Raw genomic sequence first — 27,608 nt, forward strand, 5'->3', positions numbered from 1 at the left:
CAGTGATGGAAGAATACGCTGACACAGCAGGACCTTATAAAAACTGTCCTCATCCCACCCGGCCTCGTCTCATGGAGCTTCCCCCTGAACGCCCTGTGCTCAGTCCCTCCCATTGTGGCTCACTGATCCCTAAAATCACACACCTTCTCTGCCATCAGACTTACATGCATGCTCACTATATTCCTGCATTTTTTCCCCCAGATCATCTCGGCGCTTCATTGTTTCAGGTGCAAGTGTTCACAATGACACCACGTAGTTTTGGAAAGAGTTTATTGTGCTGCACAAGTATACACTAATGTGGTATTGCAATTTAGTGCACACAATACAAGAGACAGAGAGATAATAAAACATTGCACAGGAAAAAAAAAAAACAAAGAATAATAGTATATAATTTACACATCTTGTCATAAATAAAGTCTACACATCAGTGAATATGGAGTGGTTCATTTTACATAAAATACACAACTTTTGAGTGGATGTCTGCTGCAGCTCCTGGGAGGGAGCGTCAGAGGAGAGGTTGAAAGTGAGATCAATTGCTGTAGATTTGGGTTTTGCAGAGAATCTTTAGTCGTATTATTGCTCCAATCCGAACTGTTGTGCAGAAATAATCAGAATCACGTGTTGTTGGTGAACATTCCTTTGAAAATGCGTAAGCGTAGGAGCTTTTCTTTATGTTCAGTGTCATATATAATTTAGGTCCAAGCTACTGATGAACTTTAACGACCATTAATCCAAAATAAAATGGACATTAACAGTAAGATGTCTCTACTCAATGGAAACTAAATGCTTCCAGCTTTGGTCAGATTCCAGTCCTTCCTTCTGCTCTTCTCATGCAGACCCTAATGCATCTCAGATTAATGCTGCTATTGAGGAGGGAGGTCACGAAATATCTTTCATAAAAGAATATTAAAGGCTTCCCAACTTCACTGGGGAAAATACGAGTTATTTGTAATGAAACAAACAAATCTGTGGTGCAACACAGTAACATAGACCAATCTAGCAACTGAGGTTTTGTCCATTGATCTTTTTCTCTCTTGTAAAGGAGCTATAGCAACATGCCCACAGAAAAGAGGAAGACACATAAGACGAATCGCCCTTCTTTACGCTAACAGAAGATGAATCGCTCTTCAAGCCAAAGAGCAAAGTTTCACATTGTCCTTGGTGTCATTTATTGTAAACCTGTTGTGCACCTCGTGTCGACCATCATGACCTCCGTCTCCGTCGCTCCCTGCCCTCGCTCACTTCAGAAAAGCAAAGATTCAGCACACTGCGTGAGAAAAATGCAATAACCCCATCTATCCACATCTCCTCCTGCACATTGCACATTGCCTGTCCAACCAGACGCTTCTCTTCTGCTTTTATGTCTATCTGCCTATCCATGCCTGAAGGAGATGATGCAGGGACCTTAAAGATCACAAGACATGATGATATAGAAGTGGAAAAGCCTTTTGAAGATACAGCTGAAGCACACCAGGATGTAATTTAAGGTAAGTGATAATAATACACCGTGGTTTTCTTTTCAAGAAGGTCTGAAAATCAGCCTGATGCGAAGACATCAAAAAGCTAAGATAAGTATTCCAGCAGAAAACAATCAAAACTAGAAGAACATGGAGCCGAACAGCTCGTCTGCAACATGTGTGACTTCAGCGTTAGTTAGAAGTGGCTTTGCATGTTTATTACAAATGAAATGCATCAACTTAAAGACTCTGCAGTCAAATACTGAAGCACAAACTGGACTTTAGCAGCAGTTTCCCCCCCACGTCATCCTCCTCGCTGTGGTCAAACTATGTAGAAGCACAAGCAGGAAAGCGACTGAGTGATGAATGTGTTATGAAAGTTACTACGTACAGTACATCTTTTAAACAAGTAGTAAAATAAAACTTCAAAAATATAACTGCAACACAGAAAAATAACATCTTTAGCTCAAATTGTAACATTGTACACAGAACGGAGCTACTGGAGACTACGACACAAACACTTTCTTTTGCAGTGGTCAGAACAACTCTGTTTCTTTAAGGCATTACAATCTTTTTCAACTCTGAGCGCGTCACTGTTTAATCTTTTTCAAATGAGTCACAGATGGCAGCTTTCATGGCGACTTTTTTCATCTAGTGTGACTGAAAATGATGCCAAGACCAAATGGTACATGTTTAATCTATTCCACTAACACCGCCCTTCCCAGTGCGAACATGTAGAAGAGGGGCAGCCATTGAGAGGGCAAATTGTTGACACTGGACATTTCTGCAAACCACGGATACGTTCATTTTTACATATCACAACAGCATTGCTACATTAGGTGTCACGTCACAATCAGGTTACATGACTTTCATGTCAGGAGGAGGAAGGGATGGTGGTGGCATGACAGCTTGTCGAGGTGGCTCCCGAGCCAGACACCACTGTTCAGGATGGTGTTTCAACATTTGTAAGCACGAAACCATTGGGTATTTTTTAATGAGGTCCAAAACGTGATCTGTTCACAACCCAAAAGTAATTTTTGTGCCTAAATCAGAAGACCATAAGCACAGCGTTGTCACAACATAAACCAGACAGAGCAAAACTTTTGCACACCTATTCTCAGTTATGATTTCTGTCAGACAAAGCCAATTTTCTATATTGTATTTTTAAGATATGGTCTTTTTTATACTGTATTTTGTCACACGGTGCTATGAAGTTGTTACATATATTTGTATGGTCTGATTGGTGAGCGTTTTCAGTCAGTAGCGTGACTTTATTGGTCCAGGTGTGAAACAACCAACCTATTTAAGATGGTCTCTCCTTTTGTCTTGTAAAATAACATGATAAACGTCTGTGTACCTAAACGCTGTTATTACATTTTTTTCAGATTGCAAGTCAAGAGTGCACAGGAGTTTTTTTGTTCTGACGACATAAAACTGAAAAATGAACATAAAGAACGTTTCGACATATCTGTGGTTTACAGAAGCGTCCACTACCAACCTTTTTCCTGGCGATTGTATTGAAGTATGGAAAATATTTAGCCTGTTTCATTATTGGATTGATTTAAAATGTCCAATAGCACAGTAATGGGATTCCTTTTGATTGGCGGTCATGGTCGGTGGCACTGTAAATCCTCCTAAAAGTAACACTTTTGTGAACTTCACATCAAACCTCCTACTGTTTCCAGTGTCAGATTCTACGTTTTTACTGGAATGTGTGAGAAACTCTACCGCCTGCAGCTACTAACTCTATACAAGTGTCCTCTCTAAAACTGAGGGAATGAGCCAAACCGTGAGTCTGTAGGTAAGGCTGACAGGTAAATGTCACTAAGGTCATCTGTGATCTATTATCATGTTACACGGTTAGACTGGGTGTGTCTCTCTGACAGGGTCTGATGTCTGATAATCTGGCTCTCAGATTTCCTCTTTTCCAAGCTGTCCCTGGGAAATCGAGTCTGTCTGGACTGAAGATTTAGAGCTAGAGAAGACTAAAGGTTCGTGTTGACAAAGAAGCACAGAAAAGAATAAAAAAGATCAGATTGAGCTTCTTCCTTCTGTCATCACCCAACTTTGACATGAACATGTTTCACCAGAGATCAAACTGAGGAGTTTGGGAAGTGTGGTCTTTGGATCAGTAGGTACCTGAGGTGCAACGTAGAAGAGCTTTAGCTTAGATGAGTTATTCTTTGTTTTTTGGTGCCATAAACCTTGAGTTACAGGGATTAAGGGTGAAGATGGAGGAGAAGAGGGGTTGTATTGATCCTCAGAGTAAAGTAAGGTATAAAAAAGAGAGGGTTCAGGGGCTCTGGGGTTGATTTTGTGGCTGTCCCAGCCAGCTTGATGGGTGAGTTCTGAGACTCTAGGTGTGTTTCGCCTCAGCTATAGGTGGGATTAAAAACAAATGTCTCAGTGGCTTTTAATATGTGTCTCTAAATGTGTCGGCGACGATGGTGGTGGTGATGGTTGTGCATGTCCTCCATCGTGATCCTGCCCCACACGCCGATCACAAATGCTTCAATCTCACACTCATTGTCCCCGCGGGCGATGCGGAAGTAGCCGTTCTCTCCCCAGTTCTTTCCCCAGGAGTTGGCAGCGATCTGAAAATAAAGTACAGTAATAAAGTTACCGCAAAATCAGAACGATTTTCATTTAAAGGAGTGCTGTGTAGTTTTTGGAAAAGAAATTCAAATTCACAATATAAATGAGGTCATAATACAAACTCAGAAATATTTATTTATTTAACAAGTTGTCCTCAGAGGAAAATAAGGTCCCCAGAACACTGTTTGAAGCTAGAAAGGTGGCAGGGTCCGCCAAATATAAACAAAGTTAAACAGTATGAAGTTTGTGTATTCAGTTTATTCAGTCATGAAAACAAAAATAGTTTGTTTATTTAGTTTGTTTAGACACAAAAGATCTTTCTCTTCTGATTAAAAAGTACCATAAACGTAGGCTAAAAAGCTACTGACAACACTACCAAACCTGATTGTATTCATTTTATTCAAACAATTAAAAGTTAATTTGGGCTTAAATTGTTGTACTTTTCTAGTGAAATATATCAGAAATTTTAAAGGCAGAGTTCAACAGTGTCGTCTTGGGAGGCGAGAAATCACAGTTGAAGTTTCAAAGGACTTAAAAAACTTACCCAATATTTTTTTGATGTCCCATCAAAGCTTCTCTCCTCTCCCCACCTGGCACAGGAAACAGAGAGGATGGTTTACTTAAAATGCATTCCAGTGACAGGCCAAACAATAGGAGAGCAAAATATCCTCGCATTTTTGACACCAGATCAGCTGGGTCAGAGGTACGCTGCTATTTTTAAAGGATAATAGTGGATAGTTTTCCAATAAACACGTCTGATTCTCAGGAATGTGTTCGCCTCGGACACTCTTCAAGTACACATAGCGTTCAAGTGGGGAAAAAAAATGTCTTTCATCTTATTAGCAACATCCTGAAATCGGTGTATTTATGGCTGGACACTGCCTGGTGCACTCCGACATCATTCCAATCCAAAGAACACGGAATTTCCCTTTTCCTCTGCCATTTCCGTTCTCCTGACTTGAAACAGGAAGGAGAGGGTAGGCTTAAGAGGAAGTGAGCGCCACCTCAACCCAGTCACTGCACAGACGGCAGATAACAAGACTACCGATGAAAAACACACAAATATGCACGTGCGACTCTGAACTTAGAGGCCTATCTTTACCCCCGTCCCTCAGCAGCGGCTTTGTTCTCAGGAAACCTTGGCAAACGCCCATAAATTCCCACCGTGCCTTGCACTTTGGTCTTAGCTCCGCTCGCTGCCAACTTTTCTTAGACGCCCGCCGTTTCTGCTCGTCGTGATCAAAACATTCTCCCAAAGCCAATTCCCATCCTGTTTTTGCACTCCAGGCCTTTCGTTTCCCAAGAGACTCCCGGTGCCCACTCGCTTGTTATCTTTTATAAGGGAACGGAATGCTGGGAAAAAGAGTAGCTGGCCTCGGACTCTGCCAACTCAGTAGCCCTGCGCCACAACACTGGCAGATAATGCCAACCTCCTATCAGCGAGGGACTTTATTAGCCCAGTGGTTCCCTGACTGGAGTCTGAAATCACACTGACACATTAAAAACAGCTGCGTAAACAATTACAATCTCAAACTCGCTGGAGACATTTACGAGCACACCTGCATGTGTGTGTGTGTGTGTGTGTGTGTGTGTGTGTGGTGTGTGGTGTGTGTGTGTGTGTGTGTGTGAGATCCCATATGCATGCCTGCCCGCCTGCATATTTATCGGTATGGACAGAGCCAGACAGAATCTGACCACTGCTGATCTCTTATCTGGCCTCCAATCAGCTCACTTGCTCACTGGGGGACAATGATGGGCATACCGTTGTGCCCATGTGCCCCCGCCCTTCCCCGACGCCCCTCCGCCCACCCCTGACCTCTTCTCCGAGGTTTGATCCCCCTCTCTCTGTCCGGTGCGGTCAGGATCAGCAGGCCAGACAATGCCCTTTCCACCACAGTGGACCTCAATGCTCTTTCCACAAACTTTCCCAGGCACTGGGCTTAAAGGGACGCTTCGCTCTGGGATTTGGCCTATGTAAACACACCGATGCCTGTGGCTGGCAGGTTGGAGCTCAAAACACTATGCACCCCCCCTCTCACCCCTCCTCCTCCTCTTTTTGCTCCATCCGTCCCTAAACCTGTGTCGGTGGTACATCCACATCCACTCGGCCAGCGAGCGTCAGTAGAAGGAGCCAAAGATGCACGGGGCGTTCAGGACGGCTGGGAATCTTCATCCTCGGCATCATCTCATCCTGACTATCCCGACGCGGCGCACAAACATGCATCCACAGATTTCCAAGAGCATATTTCAGAACATGCTTATGTAACTGCAAGCTGAACTACACGCCTATACACGCCACATGATGTCATAAAACATACATACAAGACACGCACATGAAAAGCGACACGAGAAGCTGTTTTAAAGGGGGTTGTGTTTTGTCTCCATCCATCAGATAAAAGCAGAGAGACTTGCTTTCATCGCAGCGCCGAGATCCCCCGTCTGGAGTTTTTAATTATCTTCTAGGAGCTGAAGTTCAGGGACAAGCTCAGACGCTGAGGTACTGAGATACAGTCAAATGCTCACAAAAACACATTCCTTAGCCCCCCATTATAGACCCATTACGAGGTAGCTGCTCATTTCTGTAATTTGGAAAGTGAGACTAGAGAGCGGCAACGTATCATTGCCATGACAGGTACCCTTTAAAACCAGCTGGATGACTCACAGAGAGGCATATATTTACAAGGGGAAAGGAGGTTTCTGACTTTTCATGGGTCAAAACATCTTCCCTGTCCTCCAAACAACACATAAAAACAGCAGGAAGCATCCACTGTCTGTCTGAGGAAAGAATAAATGATAAGAAGAGTGTTATGGGGAGAAAAGAGAGGAAGTCAGCTGAGGAGTGATGATGGAGATACCACAGAACAAGAGGCAAAGCATGAAAGATGGGGAATAACGAGAGTCAAAGGGTGGGCGGGTGGGGGCCAGGTAATCCAGGTGTGTCAGCCGTCTACCCGCCTGCATTTTTGCGGTCGCTGGAGTTACTAGATAGAGGAGGAAGGGGGAAGGGGGCCTTGTCTGGAGCAGATGAAGGAGTGGAGACAAGGTGTGTCTCCAGGAGCAACAGACCGGGAGGGAGGCTTGTTCACACGTACTCTTACTCTCAGATGTTTGCAAACACACGTGCAGGTGAGGCTTTGAATCGAGCCTGATAACAATTAAAACCTGATTCATTCTTTGTAATCGCTTTTTTCTGCTGAAATGGCATCTGTCGAGCATGTAGCAACAGTCACACCAGACACATTAAAACCTGGACAAATGTTTTTGTCCAGACCTCATTCAATTAACATGTGAGTGCACGTTTGTGTAACATTAAAAGGAACAACCTCAAAACCCAAGCTGGTTATCAAGTTTGTGCAGGGAAAAAGAGGCTCTACTTGTGTCCACGCTGTGACTAATAGGCTGAATTAGTCAGTTCAGTAAGTGTTTCAAGCAAAAACGTCAAATAATTGTTCCAGCAAATGCAAGGGTTTGCTGCTTTTCTTTGTCATTTATGATACTGAATGAAGAGTCTTTGGGGTTTGGACTGTTGGTTGGACAAAAGAAGTAACCTGAAGACATCACTTTGGGCTAAAGTAAACATTTAATCGATTAAACCTGAAAATAATCACCAGATTAATCGATTATAAAAATAACATTAGTTGATGCTTCATGCTAAGAACTTACCCGGTGATCCTGACGGAGTGTGTGCCATGTTTGCGGTACTGTGGAGGCTTGGTGAAGCTGACGTCAGTGTGTTTGTAGATCCCATTCTTATAGACAAAGAAGTCCTCGTGGACCTCCATAATAGCTGCAAGAACAAACAAGCGCGGATAATTAGTAGGCGGATATAACACGAACACACTCACGATATGATTATCTTTTATAAAGGCTGCTGAATCTATCATGGTGAGGGAGAGATAAAAATCTTATTCAAACATCGATTAATCAAAATTTCACCAAACAAAATTCCAATTTCTCCCCTGAGTCACACACACCCAGACATCAGACAGGGCAGCTATGTGTGTGTGTGTGTGCGAGCGTACGTGCATGCGTGTGTGTGTGTGCCAGTGTGAGCTCAGCTGTGAACTCGGCGTGACTTTCCTATTCCAGCTCAATGGGAATTACTCTCCGGATGTACAGCTGAGAAATTCCCTCTTTGGGAGGCGTACCTGCACTGAAGCCATCATTCTCTAGCTCTGAACATTATGTGCACCCCCCCAACTCAAACACACACACACACACACACATGCACACACACACACACACACACACACACACCTCTATGCCTTTGTGTCAGGGGGAACTCAAAAAGGAAACTTGACATCAAGCCAATAGGTTTTCCTGGACTGCTAAACAATAAAACAAGAGGCTGGCACAGGCTCCTAGAGAACGCACACACACACACACACACACACACACACACACACACACCTACACGTGACTCCTCTATTCAAGTGTACTTGACAATGGTCCAGATGGGCACCAGACAGTGCGGCGGGCTTGTAAAGGAAGGTCATTCCAACCACACTGACATAACGGCCCATCATTTCTGACCAGGTGACTGAGGTCACAGTTGAACCTCGGGGCAAAACCATCAGGATGACAAGGTCAAACGTGACATCATCCGAGGTCGGATACCCTACACGAGGCTTCGAGGTGCATGTGTTCGGATTTACGTGTCCCTTGGGAGATTTTTAGGAGTTAATAATCACTTTGGAGCAAATGTTGACACTTATTTATAAAATAGGTTTGCCTGACCTTGCACAGGGCCGTTATCCATAATCTCCTTCATGATCTCCTTATCCTGAGAGAGACGATAGACAGAACAGAAGCGAGAGAGACGAACAGATCATTACATGTCAGTGAAATGGAGAGGATGAAAACAAACCCCTCTGGTTGTTAAAAGTCAGATAACAAGATTGAGTCCAGCAGGGCCTCCTGGCCTTAATGCTTGGCTTATTGACTTCACAGGCCATTGGGAGACAGAAACAACAGGCTGTAATGATTCTGAGAAGCATTAGCCGTCATTTAGCATTGATGGATGCTGGCTGATAAAGGCCGCACACTGGCTGCAGCGCAGTAGCTCACTCTGAATTGGCCTGTCATGCAGAGACGGCTTCTGGAAACAGTTTCAGTAGATGCTACATGATACTGCGCGCTAATAAGAAAGGGCAGAGGTGATTTTTTACATGAAGTGGACTTTAGACTATCCAGTTTTTTAAACTGTGACATAAACTTTACACTTTTCGCACAATTATTTGCAATTGTGCCTTTAATATTGACCAAGTAGAGTTTACAGTTAAATTATTGATTGATTTACTTACTAGAAAAATACCATATAAATGATTTATACTAATGTCTATCAGGATACTGCACAGTTGTTCCTTTATAATCTCATATCGACTGATTCTGATATACTCATCTCCCTAAGCATGAATAGATGGCACGTAGAAAGAGTCGAGTAACTTGATATGAGCAGGTAAACACAGAAATCTAATTCCAGATATTATTCTGGATGATACTATCCAAAGTGCAGTCTGTTAATGGCCTGCATATCTAATTTATTTTCATCCAAACTAATCTAACTACAAACAATCGTATTATAATTCTGTGTTATATTAACCGGAATCCAACTGCCTGGACCATGAAAGTCAGCAGATAAAAGTACGACTTCCCACCCTTCATCGAGTCAGTGAAGAGTGCTGTTGAGCACCTAATCCTGTACATTCCCATGTTCATCCACAGCGCAGTCGAGTATGCATGAGGAAAGTGTGCAAAAACACATACTGTCATGAACACGTGAGAGAGATTATAGTCTGCTGCAGCACGAGGAAGTCCTAAAACAGGTACAGAGAGCTTATAAAAGATGTTTACTGGAGATTTAATAACACGTCGTGCACAATATCTTTACTTTTACTCAGGTATGACTTTTGGGTACTGTTTACAACACTGGCTTGTCAGGTGTTGAACCGATGGAGGATGGGTGTGTATGCATGTATTTGCTTACATTGGATGAGAGCCTGTAGGGCGGTGTGGACTGGTAGATGTCATTCTGGTAGTTGTGTGTGTTGGGGCAGCGCTGCGTGGCCTGCCTCTTCCCCCGGCCAATCGAGCGACTCTGCATCATACAGCGGCCCACCTCGGCTGGTGTTTCCTGCGGGGGGCGGTATGGATAACACTCCTCTGTCACCACTCTGTGAAACGAGAGGAGAGGTATAAAGGTGTCGTCAAATAGCCACCAAGACACTGTTTTGTGTTTCTAGTTCGTGTATGATCGAGTCTTTACCCTCTGCGGCGGAGGTACCACCAGGCTCCGTCGATGCGTCCCCCGGCGCAGCCTCCCTGGTTGCGCGTGTCACAGGAAATAAGATTTTGGGGGGACAGCTGAGGAGTCATGTGGCCCATTGACTGGATGGAGATTCTGTCTGATGCCACAGCTGGTGAAGAGGACAGGCAAGATTAAGAAAATGTCAAGTCAAAAACCTAAAAAAAAATGCTACTTGATTACTTTTCAAATCAATCAAAGGATTTGCTGAATAATAAATATCTGCACAGTAAGGCGACATATTTCAACCACAGAACCAAAAGGAAGACTTCTTAAAGTCAACACAAGTACTGGAAACAACCCTGCAGTGTTGACCATCTTGTCTGTTCCTGCTCTACCTGCAGTGGAGAACGCCCAGGACGCGGCACAGTTGCCCTGGTCCAGCGGCTCATGAATCTTTCCTGGCCACTTCTCTGCTGAGTTGAAGTAGAGAGGCAGACGGTCACTCTGAGGATCCATGTTCATCTGAGCAAGACAGAAAGAGATTGAGAGACGGTTGTTACAGGCCAGAAACAATAAGGTCAATTATTGAGAAAACAATAATATATCTCATTAAAAACAATTATTATCATAAGTGAGAAAGTCAAATCTTGAACAACTCGTTTGAATGGGGACCTACAGAGTAATTGTCTCTGCAAAACACAACACAAATTAACGGCTGCAATTAAAATAGTTACAGCTTTGTTTGACAAGTCTGGATCACTGGCAGGTTACATAAGTCTGCTAATAAACCCTCCAGCAGAAGGACTTAGGACTTATTCACAGGCGATTAGGACCATTTGGCCCTGTGTCAATCTCTGACGCTGTAGAATAGACAGGAAACCTTTGATCCCGCTCCTCTCCGTGAAACCGTGAGGCCATTTGCTTGCATCAGTGTGAAATCAAATGCGTCATTTGAACCAACTGAACTTTCACCAAGGCATCAATCGCTATTCAAAATATCCGAACCAGGATGTGATAGGGTGCAAATATTCACTCTCAGGTGCTTCTCGGATGCCAAACATACTCCATCTATTAGTCTCCGCTCCTGGTTGGATGCTCTCCTAATCTCCCAGTTATGTGTGATAACAGAGAAAGCACCTCTGTACCACTGAGTTTCCCTCTCTGCATTCCTCTGTTTAATTGTGAGGCATTTAGAGCGCAAACAGCCACCTGATACATAACTAAGGAATGTACTTCTGGTCAGAGATTAGTGGTTGTGGGAGGTCAAAGTGCAAAAGCGCAGACACCTGAAACAGCTGACCTGAAGGCGTGATAAAAGAGGGGAAAGAATGGCGGCAAGAATAACGCGTTGTGTGATGAATTCATTTGTGGATTCCCAGTTTTTCCATCCCATACACAGGAGTCCGCAGACAGACAGAAAAAAGGGGAGAGAGATTTATGGATGGGCAGCGAGGCTCCGGTTCCTGGCACAGGTAGGGACACGCTGCCGGCGGAAGAAGGAGGGGGAGTTGTGAGGGTCTTTTTGGGGGGTGGAAGAAGTCGTGGAATGCTGGGGGGGAGTGAGATTGGATGGATGAAGGGATGGATGGAGACTGGAGAGGAGGTTTGCTCTTTATTCTCCAGGCAGCCATCCTTCCCTCCATCTTCTCCATCTGATGTTTTGGTTCCGTCTTATGTAATCTGTCTGGGTAGAATATAAACAAAGACTGAGCGGATCAGAGCTGGATGAGGTTCCAGACGGAGACGCAGTCACATACCAGCCATACAAGCCACCATAATTAAGCGGAAGGCGTTTTGATCAGCGCTCCCTTGTTGTAGTGAGGTGTAAACCTGCATATAGCAAAACTCACAGGAAGTATGCAGGAGGTGAAAAACCTTAACAAAACCGTAACATTACTTTATCTCTGCATTCTCACCTGTCGCTAAAACCTCCTGCTCTCAACATTTCCCTCCAACGCACCCACAGTCCTGCTCATAATGTGATTTCTGCACATACACTATATTTCTATAAAGGTCAGTGGTTATCTTTACTTAATTATGGGCTCTTTAAACGTTGCCTAGAGTATGTAATTTCTGCCACTGGGGGTGTTTCAATCAAAACAATGAGAAAAAAAAAGACTAGTTTGACATCATGAGGAAGTGTGGGATCATGGGAGTTGTTGTCTTTACAGTTAAACAACTGTTGCAGATGAACATCTATCTGATGTGACTCAGAAATGTGTTCAATGTCAAAAGTTTTATTCACGTTGTGTTATTATGTTGTATTCATATCTTTATATTGAAATTTAAACCCAAAAACGGGAGATTAGCCATCGTGGATTTAAACATTTTAGTATATAGTAGCTAAAAGTCAAAAAATGAATAGTGTAAAGACTATAAATAATAATAATTAGTTATGTAAATCCTCGATCATGAAAGTATTTTTGAAAAACACTTTAAAATCTCAGCGTTTCAGCCTGAATGTTGTAAAAATGTTCTGTATGTAAAATGATGCAGAAGAAATCTGGAATGTTTGCGATGTTGTTATGTTGCAGTTATAAAAAAAAAAAAAAAACGTTCCTACACAGCTGTCATATAACTTAAATGGGAACAAATACATAAAGAGTAATGTACGTGAGATTGAACATTGTTCTCAGAAAATTTGTTTTAAATTGGAGTTTTAAGGGGGAAACCCAGAGTTAAAGAGGTTACACCCGCCAGCAATAAGTAACATGATACTCCTCCAGTCCCTGTATGGAAATGTGTTCGCTCCGGTCACCTTTTAAAAGCGAGGTCAAAGGTCAAAGTCCAGCTACAAAACAGTAGCACTGAGGATGCCAGGGATTTAATGACTGGCTCAAAGGCACATGAGTGAAGAGTGCCAACACTTAAGTTTCTACCTGTGACTTCAGGATTTTGGCCACCCACATATTTTTCTTTGGAGTGGTTACATTAACCTCTGCAGTTTGTACCTGGATCTCGTTCATGTTCATGATCGTCCTGGAGGGTCTCTGCGTGCCGAGGCGGAATCGAATCCCCTCGTCTAGAGACATGCCGTACAACTGACTGTAGTTAGCTGCCTTCCACCTGAAAATGACAAATGCGATGCGTTTATAACTGTGTGTGATCGATATCTTACTGTGTATGTGTTTATGTGTTCCTGTGTTTGTTTTCTTACCCATAGTTCCCTCTGTTGACGGCGTGGATGATGTCAGGCTCCATCAGACAGGCGTTCTGCTCGCACTCCCATCGCCCAGTGGTGCCACATGTACTTCAGAGGAGAGACAGAAAGTAGGGGCACAGAAATGAGACCATTAAAAGGCACTGGCAGCTGCAACTGCATGATAATTTGATTTCCATATTTTATGCTAAAGTCAACAGCTAAAATAGAAAACGACCACGTGAGAGATAGACAAACATGCACCAGCTCAGAGGAATTCCCAAATAAGAAATTAATTGCGGGAAGAATGTCAGTAACTGGAAAAAGAAGGAACGAGGGGGTGAGGAGTAGAGGGAGAGGTTAAAGGAGGCACTCAGCCTTTTAAGGCTGCAGAACGCAGATCCATTTTTAGTCAGAAGGAAGCAGAGAGACTGAAGACGTCAGGAAGATGACAGGAGAGATAAGAGGACAGGATATTAATGACGATGACGATGTTTGCTTTGGGGATGCTCAAAAATAACTTGAACCGGTTACTATCTGATGACTCACTGTGAAGGAGTGTGTGTGTGTGTGTGTGTGTGTGTGTGTGTGTGTGTGTAGCCAGATCAGTGGTGGAACAATTACCAAGATCCTCTCCAAGATACTCAAGTACTAATACAACAACATCAAGTGAGTCCTGCAGTTTTTTGCAAGTAAAAGTATTATCAGCAAAACATTCATGAAGAACATTCGTCATGTAGGCAGATCACTTTGAAATATATAAATGTATTTGTTATTGCCGTGGCTATAAAATAAATGTAGTAGTCAAACAATCTTTGAGTCACTTATAGAAGCACATGACTTCAGTTCATCTTCTCCTGATACTTCAAAGTCAAGTCAAAGAAGTTTGCTAAAGCTCCAGTTTCACCCTTGAACTTGCTGATTAACTGTTTGAAACCAACATAAAACATTATGCTGTAGATGAATTCATGACTTTTCTAAGAATAAAACTGCCGAAGAGCCGACATTTATGTCTTAATTTATTCTGGAGACGTTCTGTGATGTCACGCTGCTCCATAATTTCTTGTATAAATGTTTTGACATTTTGGGAAATGTGCTTTCTTGCCAAGAATAAGATAAGAAGATTGATATTCCTCTCATACCAGGATAGAAAATATGGAGCTACCACCAGCAACTAGTTAGTTTAGCACAGCATAAAGACTGGAAACAGGAGGAAACAGCTTGGCTCTGTCAGAGGAGAGCTCTAAAGCTCGCTGATATCTTGTTTGTTTAATTATAACAAAAACCAAAGTGTTAAAGAAGTTGATGTGTTTTTTGGGCTCTTTAAGCTAAGCTAAGACAACTGGCTGCTGGCTCAAGCTACAGACATGAGAGTGGTATCGATCTTCTCATCTTACTCTGGGCAAGAAAGTGCACGCTAATGTGGACTACGTGGACTAAACTGGACTAGATTCAGTACCTTTGTAAATGCTTTACAAACAAGTCTCAAGCTAAAATATGGAATATAGAACAAGCTTTGTTGGTGTTTTCTTGGTTTCTCAGCAGTCTGATGGTAAATGTTTCTGCTCTCAGGCCCCTCTACCTGGTTAAACAAACTTACTTCATCACCACATATTACTGTGTATAACAGCTACAGGCTCAGCGGGCAGTTTGGGACTATCACACCGAGTTGTGCGTTGGCGAGACAGAAGGAATGAGGGGCGCGTATAGACTTCCCGCCATAAAGTCTACTGTACATCTCACATCATGTTTACAGGGAGGGGAACCTGCCCGTTAAACACAAACGCACAATGATGAAGAGCTCCTCTTTTGTCACACTGACGCCTATAGACTGTGTATCACCTCTCAAAGTGCACTCCTCCCTGCTGGGTCTCTGAGACACAATGTTCAATGCACACACCCACACACACATATATACACACACACACACTGGCAGAGTCTGGACCAGTGCCTGTCTGCTCAGCCTCCCACAGTGGGACCATTTGAGGGCTTTGATTGTAGGAAAACAGGAATACATATGTGCAGCTCAGTGCCAGTGGGTCAAAAACAGCAGTAAATTCACATAGTAATAGAACTGGACACACACACACACACACACACATACACACACACAGAACAGAGTGACAGGAGTAATGACAACCCATGGAGGCCGGGGGACAGAGTGTGACTGAGAAAGAAATACGAGGACAGTGGGAGGCCATATTTCACATTCTTCGTCACGCTCCCTCTTAGACAACAACACGCTCTTCACCTCTGAGACTATACGCATTAACACGTGCATGCAAACGCACACACCTGGGCGACATGAGGTGTGTTGTCGGGAACATGGCCTTGTTTGTGTGCGCTCGGATACCACAAATCTCCACCATCTGAGAAACTCTACAGCAACTTAGCAGGTTCTTCCAAGCTGGCGCTGGCTGTCGTCCCATCTGAAGTACAATCAGACAGAGCAGAGCTGCTGCCAAATCAAAGCGGAGATCGTTGGTGCTTTCGGGCCGTGCGCGAGAGGGAGGCGCCGTGTTTCAGATAATTCTGAGCAGATAAAGAGTTATCAGGATGCCAACAGCTCTGAGAGGAAAACGCCTCAGCTGGAGATCCCATTAACACAACAAAAGACTGCCACACGTATCACGGCACATCTTCACACACACGCACACATCAGTAAACATTGCTTCAATACTTCACGCTCAGTCAAGTTGTGCTGGGTTTCTGTCTGGCACAGACACAATCTGCTCTGGAAAAGAGATAAAGTTTATACCAGTTGTGATACTGATGTCAAAGAGCTGATTTTTGCTGACCCAATCTGTGTTATTTGGCTGTTCGACTTCCTATTTTCGTTAGCCAAGATGTGTAGGAGGTTAGATAAGCGTGTGCAGGGGCTGGACCGCTGCTAATTAGAGAAAAAGGGGGACTCTGTCGACTCCAAGAGATGTGTCTCCACCCTGCAGCCCGGGAGTCGGGAGGATACACGTTTGGGAAATTAATAAGTGGAGGGAGTGGGAGTAGGAAATGGGAGTGTGCGTATCCCTCTGCGCCAAAGTCGTGGTGCAATTTTTCACGCATCCATGTGCATTGACTTAACAGACCTGTGTGAGAGCATATGTGTGTAAGACTCTTTTGTTTTGGCGGTGAAAGGGAGGAGTTAGCACATGAACGTTGTCTTCTGTTGACATGGAAGACTGGAGGCTATTTTTACCACGCAGCGCACGAAGAAGCGCCCAGCCCCGCCGTTTATCAACTTCCACCCTCGCCTATCTGGGCACCCATCGGGCCCTGGAGGTCAAGCCTAATTGAGCTGCCTTGATAAAAGTCATACTTCAGGCCTATCACACTGACAGAGCACAGCTACGGGAGTCAAACAGCTGCGAGGCTTAAAGCAGAGGATGTGGAGATCAGCGAAGGTCAGCAGGGTTTGGGTTAGACGTGTCATGACAAACAGCCACAGTGTGTTCTTGCTGCATGAAAATAAATATGATACGGACGTACGAATGGATGTTAAATCAACATTTGTGTGCAAGTGTGCATGTTCACGTGCATGCATATGGCGTCGCTGAGGAACATCGGATGACACAGGTGTGTGAAACCAAAGTGAAGGAGAGGTGAGGAATTTCCTTCTTCCTGCCTACACACACACACACACACACACACACACACACACACACACACACCTCTGTCTCCTTCCTCTAGACTAACAAAAACTCCTTTACGCCTCCTTGACTGCCTTCATTATCGTGCAGGAAAATGACAACAGATATATGGAATCAGGGTGTGAAAGGCCAATGAGATAAAAGGAGGCACTGAGTTAATCCAAAATACTGTGTTCAGGGTCATGGAGAGAAGAGCTGTTTGTAAATCTGTCCTTCAGTACCAGTTAATAAGAGAAAATAATACAACAGTGTCGAGGATCTACTCAAAGAGTCAAAACAAGAATATTTGGGCTTTTCATTACCATATCCAGCCTCATTTTGTGCTTCAGAGAACAATAAAGTTCAGAGGTTCAACAGGAAATCATTTCAACTGTGGTTAAGTTTGCCATGTTACTCAGTCGGGTACATTAATGACACGGTTGGAGAGGTTGGCACACACAACATTGAAATGGGAGATGGTAACAATCAGCATGGGGCCTGATTTGATCTCAGTTATTCAGCTACGAGTCCTGAGCCCCTTTCACACAGCCTGTTCAAATCAGGAATGGTGCACCGTTTTCCTGCTGTTTCTCTATAAAACATGCAAAGGCAGAATAGGGACATTGTTGTCCTGCCTCTCAGCCAGCAGCGGAGGTAGCATGAGGGTCGAACTGACGCACGACACGACAGAGGTGTGACGTTTTAATGACATGTCATGTGTGCAACCCACAACTAGGAGATTTTTAAACATCTATTAATCAGTTAATTTGACAGGGACAATACATGTAGGCATGGTTAAATGCAACTGATGTATAAAATGTATAAAAACTGACTTTATCTGCATTATGTTCAATACCACCATGCTTACCTGCTGATGTTTACTAGGTATTAGCATTAAATTAAAACAAAATACAGCTGAGGCTGATGGAGACGTCATAAGTTTTGTGGGTATTTGGTAATAATTTGAAATTTTGATTTGACAGTGGCACTTGATGAAAGGTTGAGGGATCACCGAAGTGATGAGGAGGACATAAACGTCTGCCACACTCACAGAAGTCCATCCATAGCTGTGGAGATATTGTAGTCTGGGCCAAAATAGTGGATTGACTGACTGAATGACAGACAGACTATAATGTGCAGAGAGATAACATACAGTAGAGGAAGTGGAGGTAGAGTGTGGGGTCAGGTTGTGTACAAGACGGACAAGAAGATTTCCGCTAAAAACGTGGAAAAATTGAATATTTCTACGTACAGACATCAGTGTCGTGATTATTAGAAACACATGCTGTGCACAAACATGTTTCGTAACCCCGCACAACAAAATGATAATTTCAGTACAGATCCCAGAGGTTTTACGAACGCCAAGTTCAGAGAATTTGTGATGCTGGCGACATCTACAGAGCGGTGCATCCATAGACACATGGAACGCATGGCATCATGGGCATGTGTATTTCACTCAGTGTAAACAGGCAAAGTTCACGTGAAGTGTGGGAACTACTAGAAACAGGAGGGAAAATGTTTTTCAAACTTTAAGCTACTTAAAGGGACATTTAAGGGAAAGCCCGGGACTTAAGAGGTTAGCAGAGAAATAGAAGGAGGGGTTTACATACCATAAATTGCAGTTCTCTTTGTATGTTTGCCCTGTAAAGAACTTGTTTCCATTTCTTTCACAGGTGCCTGAGAGGAGACAAAGAGGGGAAACTTATTATATGTGGGTTTGATGTGCCTAAACAACAGTGATCCTCCCGCTAATCTCAAAGAAAGCCTCAAATACAGACACAGAGATGCAGACTGACAAATACAGCACTCACACTTAAATATAACACAACCACTCTGGTTAAATTCCTTCACTTGCAACCAAAATAAAAAGTGCTAACAGTAACTCCCCCGGTGTGTGCAGTGTGTGAGTGTACACACAGAATATGTGAGGTCTAAGGAGCTCTGAGCTTCAGTAATCCAGTGTAGGAATGTGGCGTTAGCTTCTTTCCTGCCTTCCCAGGCTTCCTGGGCCCTCGTCATGCTTTAACCAGCTTACGCTCCTGAGACTGAGGGAAGGGGCCCCAGAAGTAGACCGTCCATTAATTCAAGTCAATTTATTAACATTTGTGAGCTGCAGCGGTGAGATAAAGTCCACTCAGCAATGTCTCAAACCACAGAAGTGGTTAGCGTGAGCATTCCTTCTAAACGGATCTGACACTTGAAGTTTGAACCCTGCTTACTCACAGATTGTGAAAACTTTATTGCCTTGGTGACAGACCAAGTGGCAGTGAGGTTCATCTACGGGCTGATTTACAGTGGAAGGTGCTGTCAGGGTGAATTTCATACGGAATTTAGGGCATGAGCTGGCTGACGGTTTACAGTGCGAGGAGGTTTCCTGGCCTCTGGAGTGAGGCCCAGAGCTGATAAGGTGATTTATGACTGGAGCCTTCTGATACCCATCTTCCCACCTCACAGCTGTCTCACAGTCTATCACAACTCTGTTACTGTCTGACAAGTCACACGTTGACTGGAAGTATATGGTTCGGGTGACACTTTATTTATTCGGCTTTTCTTCTGTGGGAGGATATTAGAAACCCTTCACACTAACTTTGACAGCATAATGAGAAAAGTCCAGCTGAAGGAAGCATTGAATATTGAGTTATGGACTACAACAATCAGTGACTGTAGGGCAGCGATAAGAAAAAGGACCTATTGTAAAAATCTGTCACCTCCTTCCCTTTGAAGCAGCGCAGCTTCCCTCCTGACTGTGTGGCGGACTGCGAGTCCCACCTCGTGATCCCTCTACCTCATCGTCCAGGGAAAACATACCTGTGCCGTCCCCTCCCGCTGTACCCGTTGTCAGCCTCTCCCTCTCTCCCGCCCTCCACATAGCCCACATTCTTTCTCCTGACCTCCATTCATCCCTCCATCCACCCCTCCACCCTCCTTCTGTCTGGGTTAATAAGAAGCCCACTGTTCACTGCACTGTTCTGTTCTCAGGTAGGCCTCTGCTGTCACTGGCACATTTTTACACCTCCGCCTTGAGAGAACAGCGCTGTAAGTAGCGTGGGTAGTCCGAAGTCAGTCAAATGATTGCAAGATAGTTGAGGAGAAATTAGCTGAATCTGAACTCGTGGACAGTCTGACTTTTCAGCCCTCCTTTCTGAGATTTATTGATAAAACAGATGACGTTCACATGCGCCATCCGTCATAAACTTTACCTTGGGTTTGACAATATGCAGAAGACAACAAACCGATCTCTGTACGAGAGCTTTATCTACACTCACCAAATCACTCTAGTCCCTGAGAGTGGCTGTATTTTCACCACTATCTTATGTTGCTATATTATTTTGAGTTGCATAGTTTTAAAGATATCAGCCGCAGAGATGATGGAGCTAGATGGCAGTGATTTCATGTAGGAACTATTTTCTCATGCATCTACTTATAGGTGGGAGCTCAGCCGAGGAGGACAACCTTAATGTTTGCATCCGGTGCTGTCATGAGCAAGTGCCTGTCATCCATGAGTAGATGCACATCTCCTACATGAAACTTCTAACAACAAGGTCTTTTGATTATACTGCGTATTATATTGGATCATGATTTCTGGAAAGAAACATTGCTCTTTAATTTTTGGGTGAACTGTTCCTTTAAGAGAATGAGGTATGTAATTCTAAGTGATTTTCGGATGCCACGCTGCTTTGCATTGTGATCCAGTGCAGAGTCTGTCAGTGGGGTTCTGGACTGCTCTCTGACCTGGCTTAACTAATTAGGACAGGCCCACACACACTCCTGCAAGACTCGCTGAAACACATTCACCCCTACTCACCAATGAAAGGTGGCTCCACGCCTAGACAATGACCCCAGAAGTCGGGGCAGCAGTCGGAGATGGTGCGGTTGCAGAACAGGTCGCAGTAGCAGATGGTGTCCAGGTAGGGAACCGTGCACAGGTCGTCTCTGCCCGGGCAGCAGCCTCCTCTCCTCTCGCAGTAGGAGCCGAACGGGTCCCTGATGCCGCCGACGTGGAGCGGGCTGGCAAGCTCCCTCTTGGTCCTTCTGGACAGGGTTCTCTCTGCGGTGCCCTCTGCCACCACCAGGAGCAGCGCCGCTACTGTCAACAGGAGGAGCTTCATGATAAACCTGTGTAAAGGAAGGAGACAAAAAAAAGGATGCAAGATGTTTAGGTAAACACAGCACTGTGTGATCCATCCTTTATTCTTGCACTGCACACTTGTATGATGGAGTGAACGTTGGCCTGCTGCTGCCTTCACACTTGACAGGAAGAGAGGTGAAGAGGTCGCACTGTGAGCGGCATAATTGGGGTATGACTGCTGCCAACACATTATCCTGCCGTGTAATTCACATACACACTGATGCATGTGCATTCAGTAGCACACACACACACACACACACACACACACACACACACAAAAGATACATTTAAACAGAGCTGCCAGCAAATGTTCCAAATAGAAACCCACATGATCCTCGGAGATCATCTGCCTATTTTTTTCCAACTTTCCTTTTAAGCATCCAAGACAAACAGAAGACAGCGATGGAAATGAGTGTGCAATGGGAGAAACACACATTGTTGAATGATGTATGATGGGGTCGCCTCAGGTCTGAGGGTGAAAGGTCATCAGCTACCTTCTATGTGACGCACATTTTACTATATATTTATATTTTTATATATATTTACCAGCTGCACTATCATCAAGCTGTAATTTACATTTCACGTCATCTAAGAAGGAGCCGCCAGTGTAACAGTATGAGTGAGGGGACGTTATCATCTGAGATTAGCATGTTATCTCAGTCACGGAAATAAAGTAATGTCCTGCTGTCAAAGCTAATCTGTCACACTCGAGGAAATTGTCTGGCTGAACAGACACATCCAGTATTAATGGGCCTCAGAGACACTGAAGTTTATCTCAGAGCCATGCTGATGCACGATGACAGGGCAGGCAGAGGGAAACCATGAACACACAGCAAATGTCTGTTTTGAACAAGAGAAGATACGTGGGAGGAATGAAAGAAAATGTGCACTTTGAGTGATTTGAGAAATTAAAAATTAAAACGATTGATCTGGGATTAAGTTTAAAAAGCCAACAACATATATATAATCTTACACACTGCTTTTAAAGGAACCTTCCACCATTTGTGCCACCTGGTCTCTGACTTTCTATACGGGATGATGTGGTACATTTTTCACTTCTGCCAATGAGGTTATGTTTTCACCAGTGTCCGTCTTTTTTATGTGTTTGTTGCTTGGTTGGTTTGTCAGCGGGATTACAAAAAAACTACTGGATGGATTTTCACTAAACTTGGATGGAGAATGGGTCTCATCCCAGAATAGACCCCATCAACTTTTGGCTAAAGGGGGAAAAGGCACAGATTCAGGAATTTTGTCTCACACTCTCTAACATTGCGATTTTGACATTTTTTCTCAGGGAATGCGTGGATCTTGATGAAAAAAATCAGACATATTTAGGTGGCCAGTATCTGTAGAGTGATACAGGGCTAATAAGTTTGATATTGGATTACACTTGATTAAATTAAAAAGGACTGTTCGGCCTTGGTGGAGGTATGCGCTCTACTAGTTTGTCAGTGAATTGGACGCAAGAAGGTAAATTTCCACATGGCCACAGTGTCGGTTATCAACCTAGTTGCCAGAAAAAATCTTTCGGCAGTTTACGTAGCACAATACTTTCAAATTTGGATGTGTTATACGTAGCATATTGACATGAGCTGATTGGAGGTGGAGAGGATGGGTGTGGCTTTACAGCTCAGGGAGAAGGTTGCGAAGCCACACACCACTGTTCAAGACTGCGTTTTACAGTAGTTTCACATAACAGCGTGAAACCACTGGATAGACGTCGGGCATTTCCAGCAGTGTTTGTGGCGATGAAAAGTAGTATTTTAAGCCAAAACATGATCTTCGTCTGACACTATCCAAGCTGTTTTTGTGTCTTGACTTAATTACATAATTTTCACAACATAAAACTCAACAATGAACCTAAAGAAACTTAAAGTTGCCACATAAAGAAATGTAAACTTTCACCATAATGGTTTGCAGAAACCTACATTGCCAACATTCATTCTGGCAACTGATCTACTGGTTTTTATTGTCACACTCTTTATTCTCTGGTATGTGTATAAGCACGTTGAACACCTTCAATGACCTGACTTAGCAACCCACAACTCTACAGCATCTTATGTATGCATGTTTGTGCAAATGTATGTGTGCGGACTGGTCTCAGATTTCTGGATGGTTGAGTCTGTGTGGGGCGGCACAAAGACGGGGGGTTTGGCCTGCTGCTTACGTAAATAGCATAATTAATTAACCAATCAGATCCTGGAGGACAATGGAAACTCTGCACATAAAGCGGGGCTCCGGAAAAGATCTTTGCTGCGCTGTTTTCTGCATGACTGTGCCTTTAGTCGAAACGCACACACCCCACACACTCACACCAGCATATGGCAGCATGGGATGGGCAGGTCACCTCCTTTACACAAGTGTTTTGTTGTGGCAGACTCTGAGCAGCGAAGCAATAAAATACTCCCACCCGTCTGCTCAATGAGCTGCTGAGGCCTGTGGGTCACACTGCCGAAAAAAACCCACAAGAGCTGACAATACCTCAATCAATAACTTCCCCATACAGAGCCAGTTAGTTCTTGTTAATATTTTTTTTAAAAAGATCTCCAGGAAGTGTCAATATAGGAAAATATTTGATTGTGTTTGGTGCACTTCTCAGCTAAAGCGAGATGATTTAGATTTTTTCTTCGCTCATGATCCTCATATCAAGAAAATTAGATAAATAAAGATCAGAATGAGATGTCAAGCAAAGTTACTGTTGCATGACTGTCATGATATGATACAATGATGTCTCAGCTCCTTTTGGGGTTTTATATTGTCAAAGAAGCTGCCATATGGCTCCTAAGTGCTGCAGACAGCTGTAGCCAAGCTACTGATCCCACACTGGAGACACGGGAGGACAGATGAACCCTGAGCACGGGCAAACCACACACACAATTTCAAACACACACACACACACCCAGACATAATAAAGATACAGGTTACAACACAGTAAAAGTCGAAGAATTACAATGCCCTCACCACAGCTCCAGGACCTAGTCACAACATAAACCTGCTTGATCTCAGTAAACTGCCAGGGATCTCTAATTAGCTTGTTTGCTAAGGTTTTGATATATTTGTCCCTACACCTCATCCAAAGTAAGTGTTCAAGTCAGTCTTGATAATGTGCAGAACTTATTGCTAGGGATGCAAGATTTATATCGTACCAAATTTGGGATAATTATGCTATCAGCTATTTATTTTATTGGTGATATTCTTGCCAATAAATAGTCATAATTCATAGTGATAATATGAAGCCAAGTTGCTTTCATTACAATAGCTGGCGGTATGCACCTTTAGAGTTGGCTTGTGCTCCGCCAATAAAAGAAGACGGAGTTCACGTAATCTAAATGTTATTAACTTCTCTTTAGAATCAGAAAAATGTGAAATGATTGATGATCTTATTGATATCAGCCATGAGAAGCAGGTAATTGTCGTGCGTTCCTACTTATTGTGAACACTTTGAAACTACTTCCTACTGAAGAAACTGTCTCCATACAAACTTTTAACAGCAGGTTGAACTTTTTCAATCCTCTGGGCCCCAGAAATTGTACAGATTATATTACATTATATTGGGGTGGAGGCAGAATCATCAGATATCTCAAAACCCAGACAACTAAAAATCCAAACTGAAAATATGTTGGGGTTTTTTTCTAATTTACAAACCTTTAATATTCCCTCCTTACCCATGTCCTGTGACCACACTTTAACTTTTTCCTTCGCACAGCTGAACTTTTCAGATATCGCTGCACCACCCGCCAGATAATTCACACATATATAAAAACCCTTTTTGGTTCACACAGTCACTGGCATTTATCTGTCCAGCTCTAGTAATAAAACATGCACCACATCAAGGTGGTGGGAAACAGAGGACAGTTATAATACCTCACAGGTGTCTAATGAGACCTGCACCACTGCAGGTGAGTGATGGATCATGATCAGGAGGATCAGCCACAAACTCACTGAACTCAATAACCTCACGCTCATATTCTCGAATCTTCTCGTAACATCTCGAATACTGTGTCCAACAATCCCACACCCAGAAGGTAAATATGTCGTAATGGTATCGACCTGACTGTAACTTCAATCCTGTGGCTCAGGCTGGATAGAGCACAATAAAGTGCAGAGGAGTTAGTTCTAATCCCAGAGAAGTGATGATTAGCAAGAGAGTTTCCATAAATCAAAAAGATATTTTAGGTAACATGAGATCAGGCTGTGACCTCCAGCCTGCACCTGCCTGGCTTAATAAAATAGGGCTGCTGTAGAAGAGTGAAGAAAGCAGAAAGGAAAACCTGTTGTTACCTTGAGTTCGAGAGAGAAATCCTGGTTTTATAATCCGATAGAAAACCACAGAGGTTTGCCGATGTGACGCTCAGGAAGTCATTCACAGGTAGACGAGGTTTGGGTAAAAGGTCAGTCCTCCCTTTCCCTCTGTCTCTCACTCTCTCACAGGATCTGCTCTGTCAGACTCTGTCTTCTCTATATACAGGCAGTCAGCAAGGGCTAACCACTCCCTCTGCCCCTCGGACCCCCCTTCACTCTCTGCCCTGTCCCCTGCTTCACTGCCTCCTGCTCAAATCTGTGCTCTATCGCCGTCCCTCCCTCTCTCTCTCACACACACACACACACTCCCACGTTTGCTATCTCTTCATGCCTTTCCTCTCCTTATCAGAACTGCAACCTTCCATCTGAAAGTGAAACGCTGTGCACTCAGACACATCTACATCCACTCTGCTGCTGCTTCTTCTGTTTTCTCTACACTTTCACTAAAAGCAGTTCCCCTTCCACTATCTGTGCCTGCAGGGTCAAATGGTGCCTCTGTACTGTTGCGCTGAGTACTGTTGACCTCCTGTCCACCATCTAGTGGCCACAGGTTGCATATCTTCACCTTCAGCAGCCAAGAAATTATGGGATAGCACGTGGAAGACCTTGCAGCTTCTAGAAACTTACAAACCGGCCTCTAGAGATGAAGTTTTGGCAGATGTTTTAGGGAGGCCGAATACTCTGAATGTACGAAATACTGCAGATGTTTTCTGCCCGCGTGATCCATGTGTCAGTGAATCTGTTTGCATCATCTATTTTGTAACATGTCCTCCTTTCTAACCTTAATAGATTCAGTTCAGGAAATCAATAACAGATGGGAGCTTTTCTGAATGGATTTAGCAAATTTGTAGCTTAAGATAAAGTAATTTCCTCAAACCTATGACTCAAAGTGTGCGTGACTTGTTTCTGCTTTTTTGCATTTTTCTGGATGAGAATGCTAAACAGGTATTCAGGAGACCAACATGGTGGTCCCAAAAGACACAGCTGTGCCACAGACCCCCCTCTGGGCTGATCAATAAGCTAAAGGCTGTATCCGTGGGGGGTGGCTGGGGAGAGCAGGACAAAAGAGAACAATGTCGATATAAAGGCACTTAGAGATCGGGTTGGTAAGTTATTTCACAACTACTTTTGCTATATGTGTAGAAAATCCTCACAGCAAACAATAAATCAAATGCCCTGAGAGAAAAAAAGAAACAGTCCGGTCCAGTCATTTCATTTGGCCCGTATAAAATGATTGGATGGGCTGCTATCTACATACTTAGCTGCCTTCGTGCACTCTGCCCCCATGGCGCCCTGGGCAAACCTCACATCAGCGCCCCCAGACTTTCACTACACTGTCATCGTAGCAAAATTAATTCACGATGAAAATGGAAAATTAAAAACAATAATGCTGTCACGTTTTGGTCTCTTTTCTCTTGAATTACACTCTAAATACGAGAGCAGCGAGATGGAGCTCACGTCTGCAACTATAACTGCACAAAAGCGTACAAAAAGAGCGGTTACACTTAATAAATAGCAAACAGGCAACCAAATTAACTGATTAACAAAAGATGGGCAGTGTCCTCAAAACAGGACTGTGATCATGACGAGTGAGCCAATAGTTTCCAGATTAAAAACAAAAAAATTCTGAACTCGGTGAGGCAAATAAATAAACATCCATCAGGCAGCTTCACACATTGTGCCAGAATCCACTGTAAAGGAGCGTTTAGGCGATGAGACAGGTTTTCATACAACACTGTAATTATAGATTTATCGCCTGTTGCACAACCTCCTGAAGAAAGGTGCTCCAAGCTATGTTTACAGAGTTTTATTGTCCCCACCGACTCCGTCATTATTGCAGGTTTTACTGTACATGTTGCAGTGAAGATTGATTCTGTTGTACTAACACGTGAAGAATGTTATTTTTGCACAGCTACTGGCAGCAAGTGAGTCATGTAAAGAAGAATACGGCCGTGATGCTCCGTTGACGGTAAATGCGCAAGATCTGGAGGAGGAGGTGTGTGCGAGGACCCTAATGGACCCCTTAATCAGAGGAGGAAGTCACAAGACGAGGGAGCGTGTGCGTGATTCATTTCCATGTCATCACTGAAGACGAAGCCAGTGAATCATCTTG

The 27,608-nt window shown here is 43.7% G+C and overlaps 1 protein-coding gene across 1 annotated transcript; it reads right to left on the bottom strand.

Moving 5' to 3' along the window:
* Positions 1 to 253: 253 nt before the first annotated feature.
* Positions 254 to 25,681, bottom strand: tinagl1 (tubulointerstitial nephritis antigen-like 1). Its single transcript, XM_084380257.1, has 12 exons — positions 25,475 to 25,681; positions 20,870 to 21,180; positions 18,675 to 18,741; positions 13,457 to 13,549; positions 13,251 to 13,365; positions 10,695 to 10,821; positions 10,318 to 10,468; positions 10,039 to 10,225; positions 8,790 to 8,835; positions 7,716 to 7,839; positions 4,597 to 4,642; positions 254 to 4,051 (listed from the first exon to the last, which is right to left on the bottom strand). The coding sequence occupies exons 2-12, from the start codon at positions 21,171 to 21,173 to the stop codon at positions 3,884 to 3,886; spliced, it is 1,428 nt and encodes a 475-aa protein (XP_084236383.1). The 5' UTR covers positions 21,174 to 21,180; positions 25,475 to 25,681; the 3' UTR covers positions 254 to 3,883.
* Positions 25,682 to 27,608: the final 1,927 nt, after the last annotated feature.

Source organism: Pagrus pagrus (assembly GCF_965226575.1).
Source record: "Pagrus pagrus genome assembly, chromosome: 17".
Taxonomy (NCBI): Eukaryota; Metazoa; Chordata; class Actinopteri; order Spariformes; family Sparidae; genus Pagrus; species Pagrus pagrus.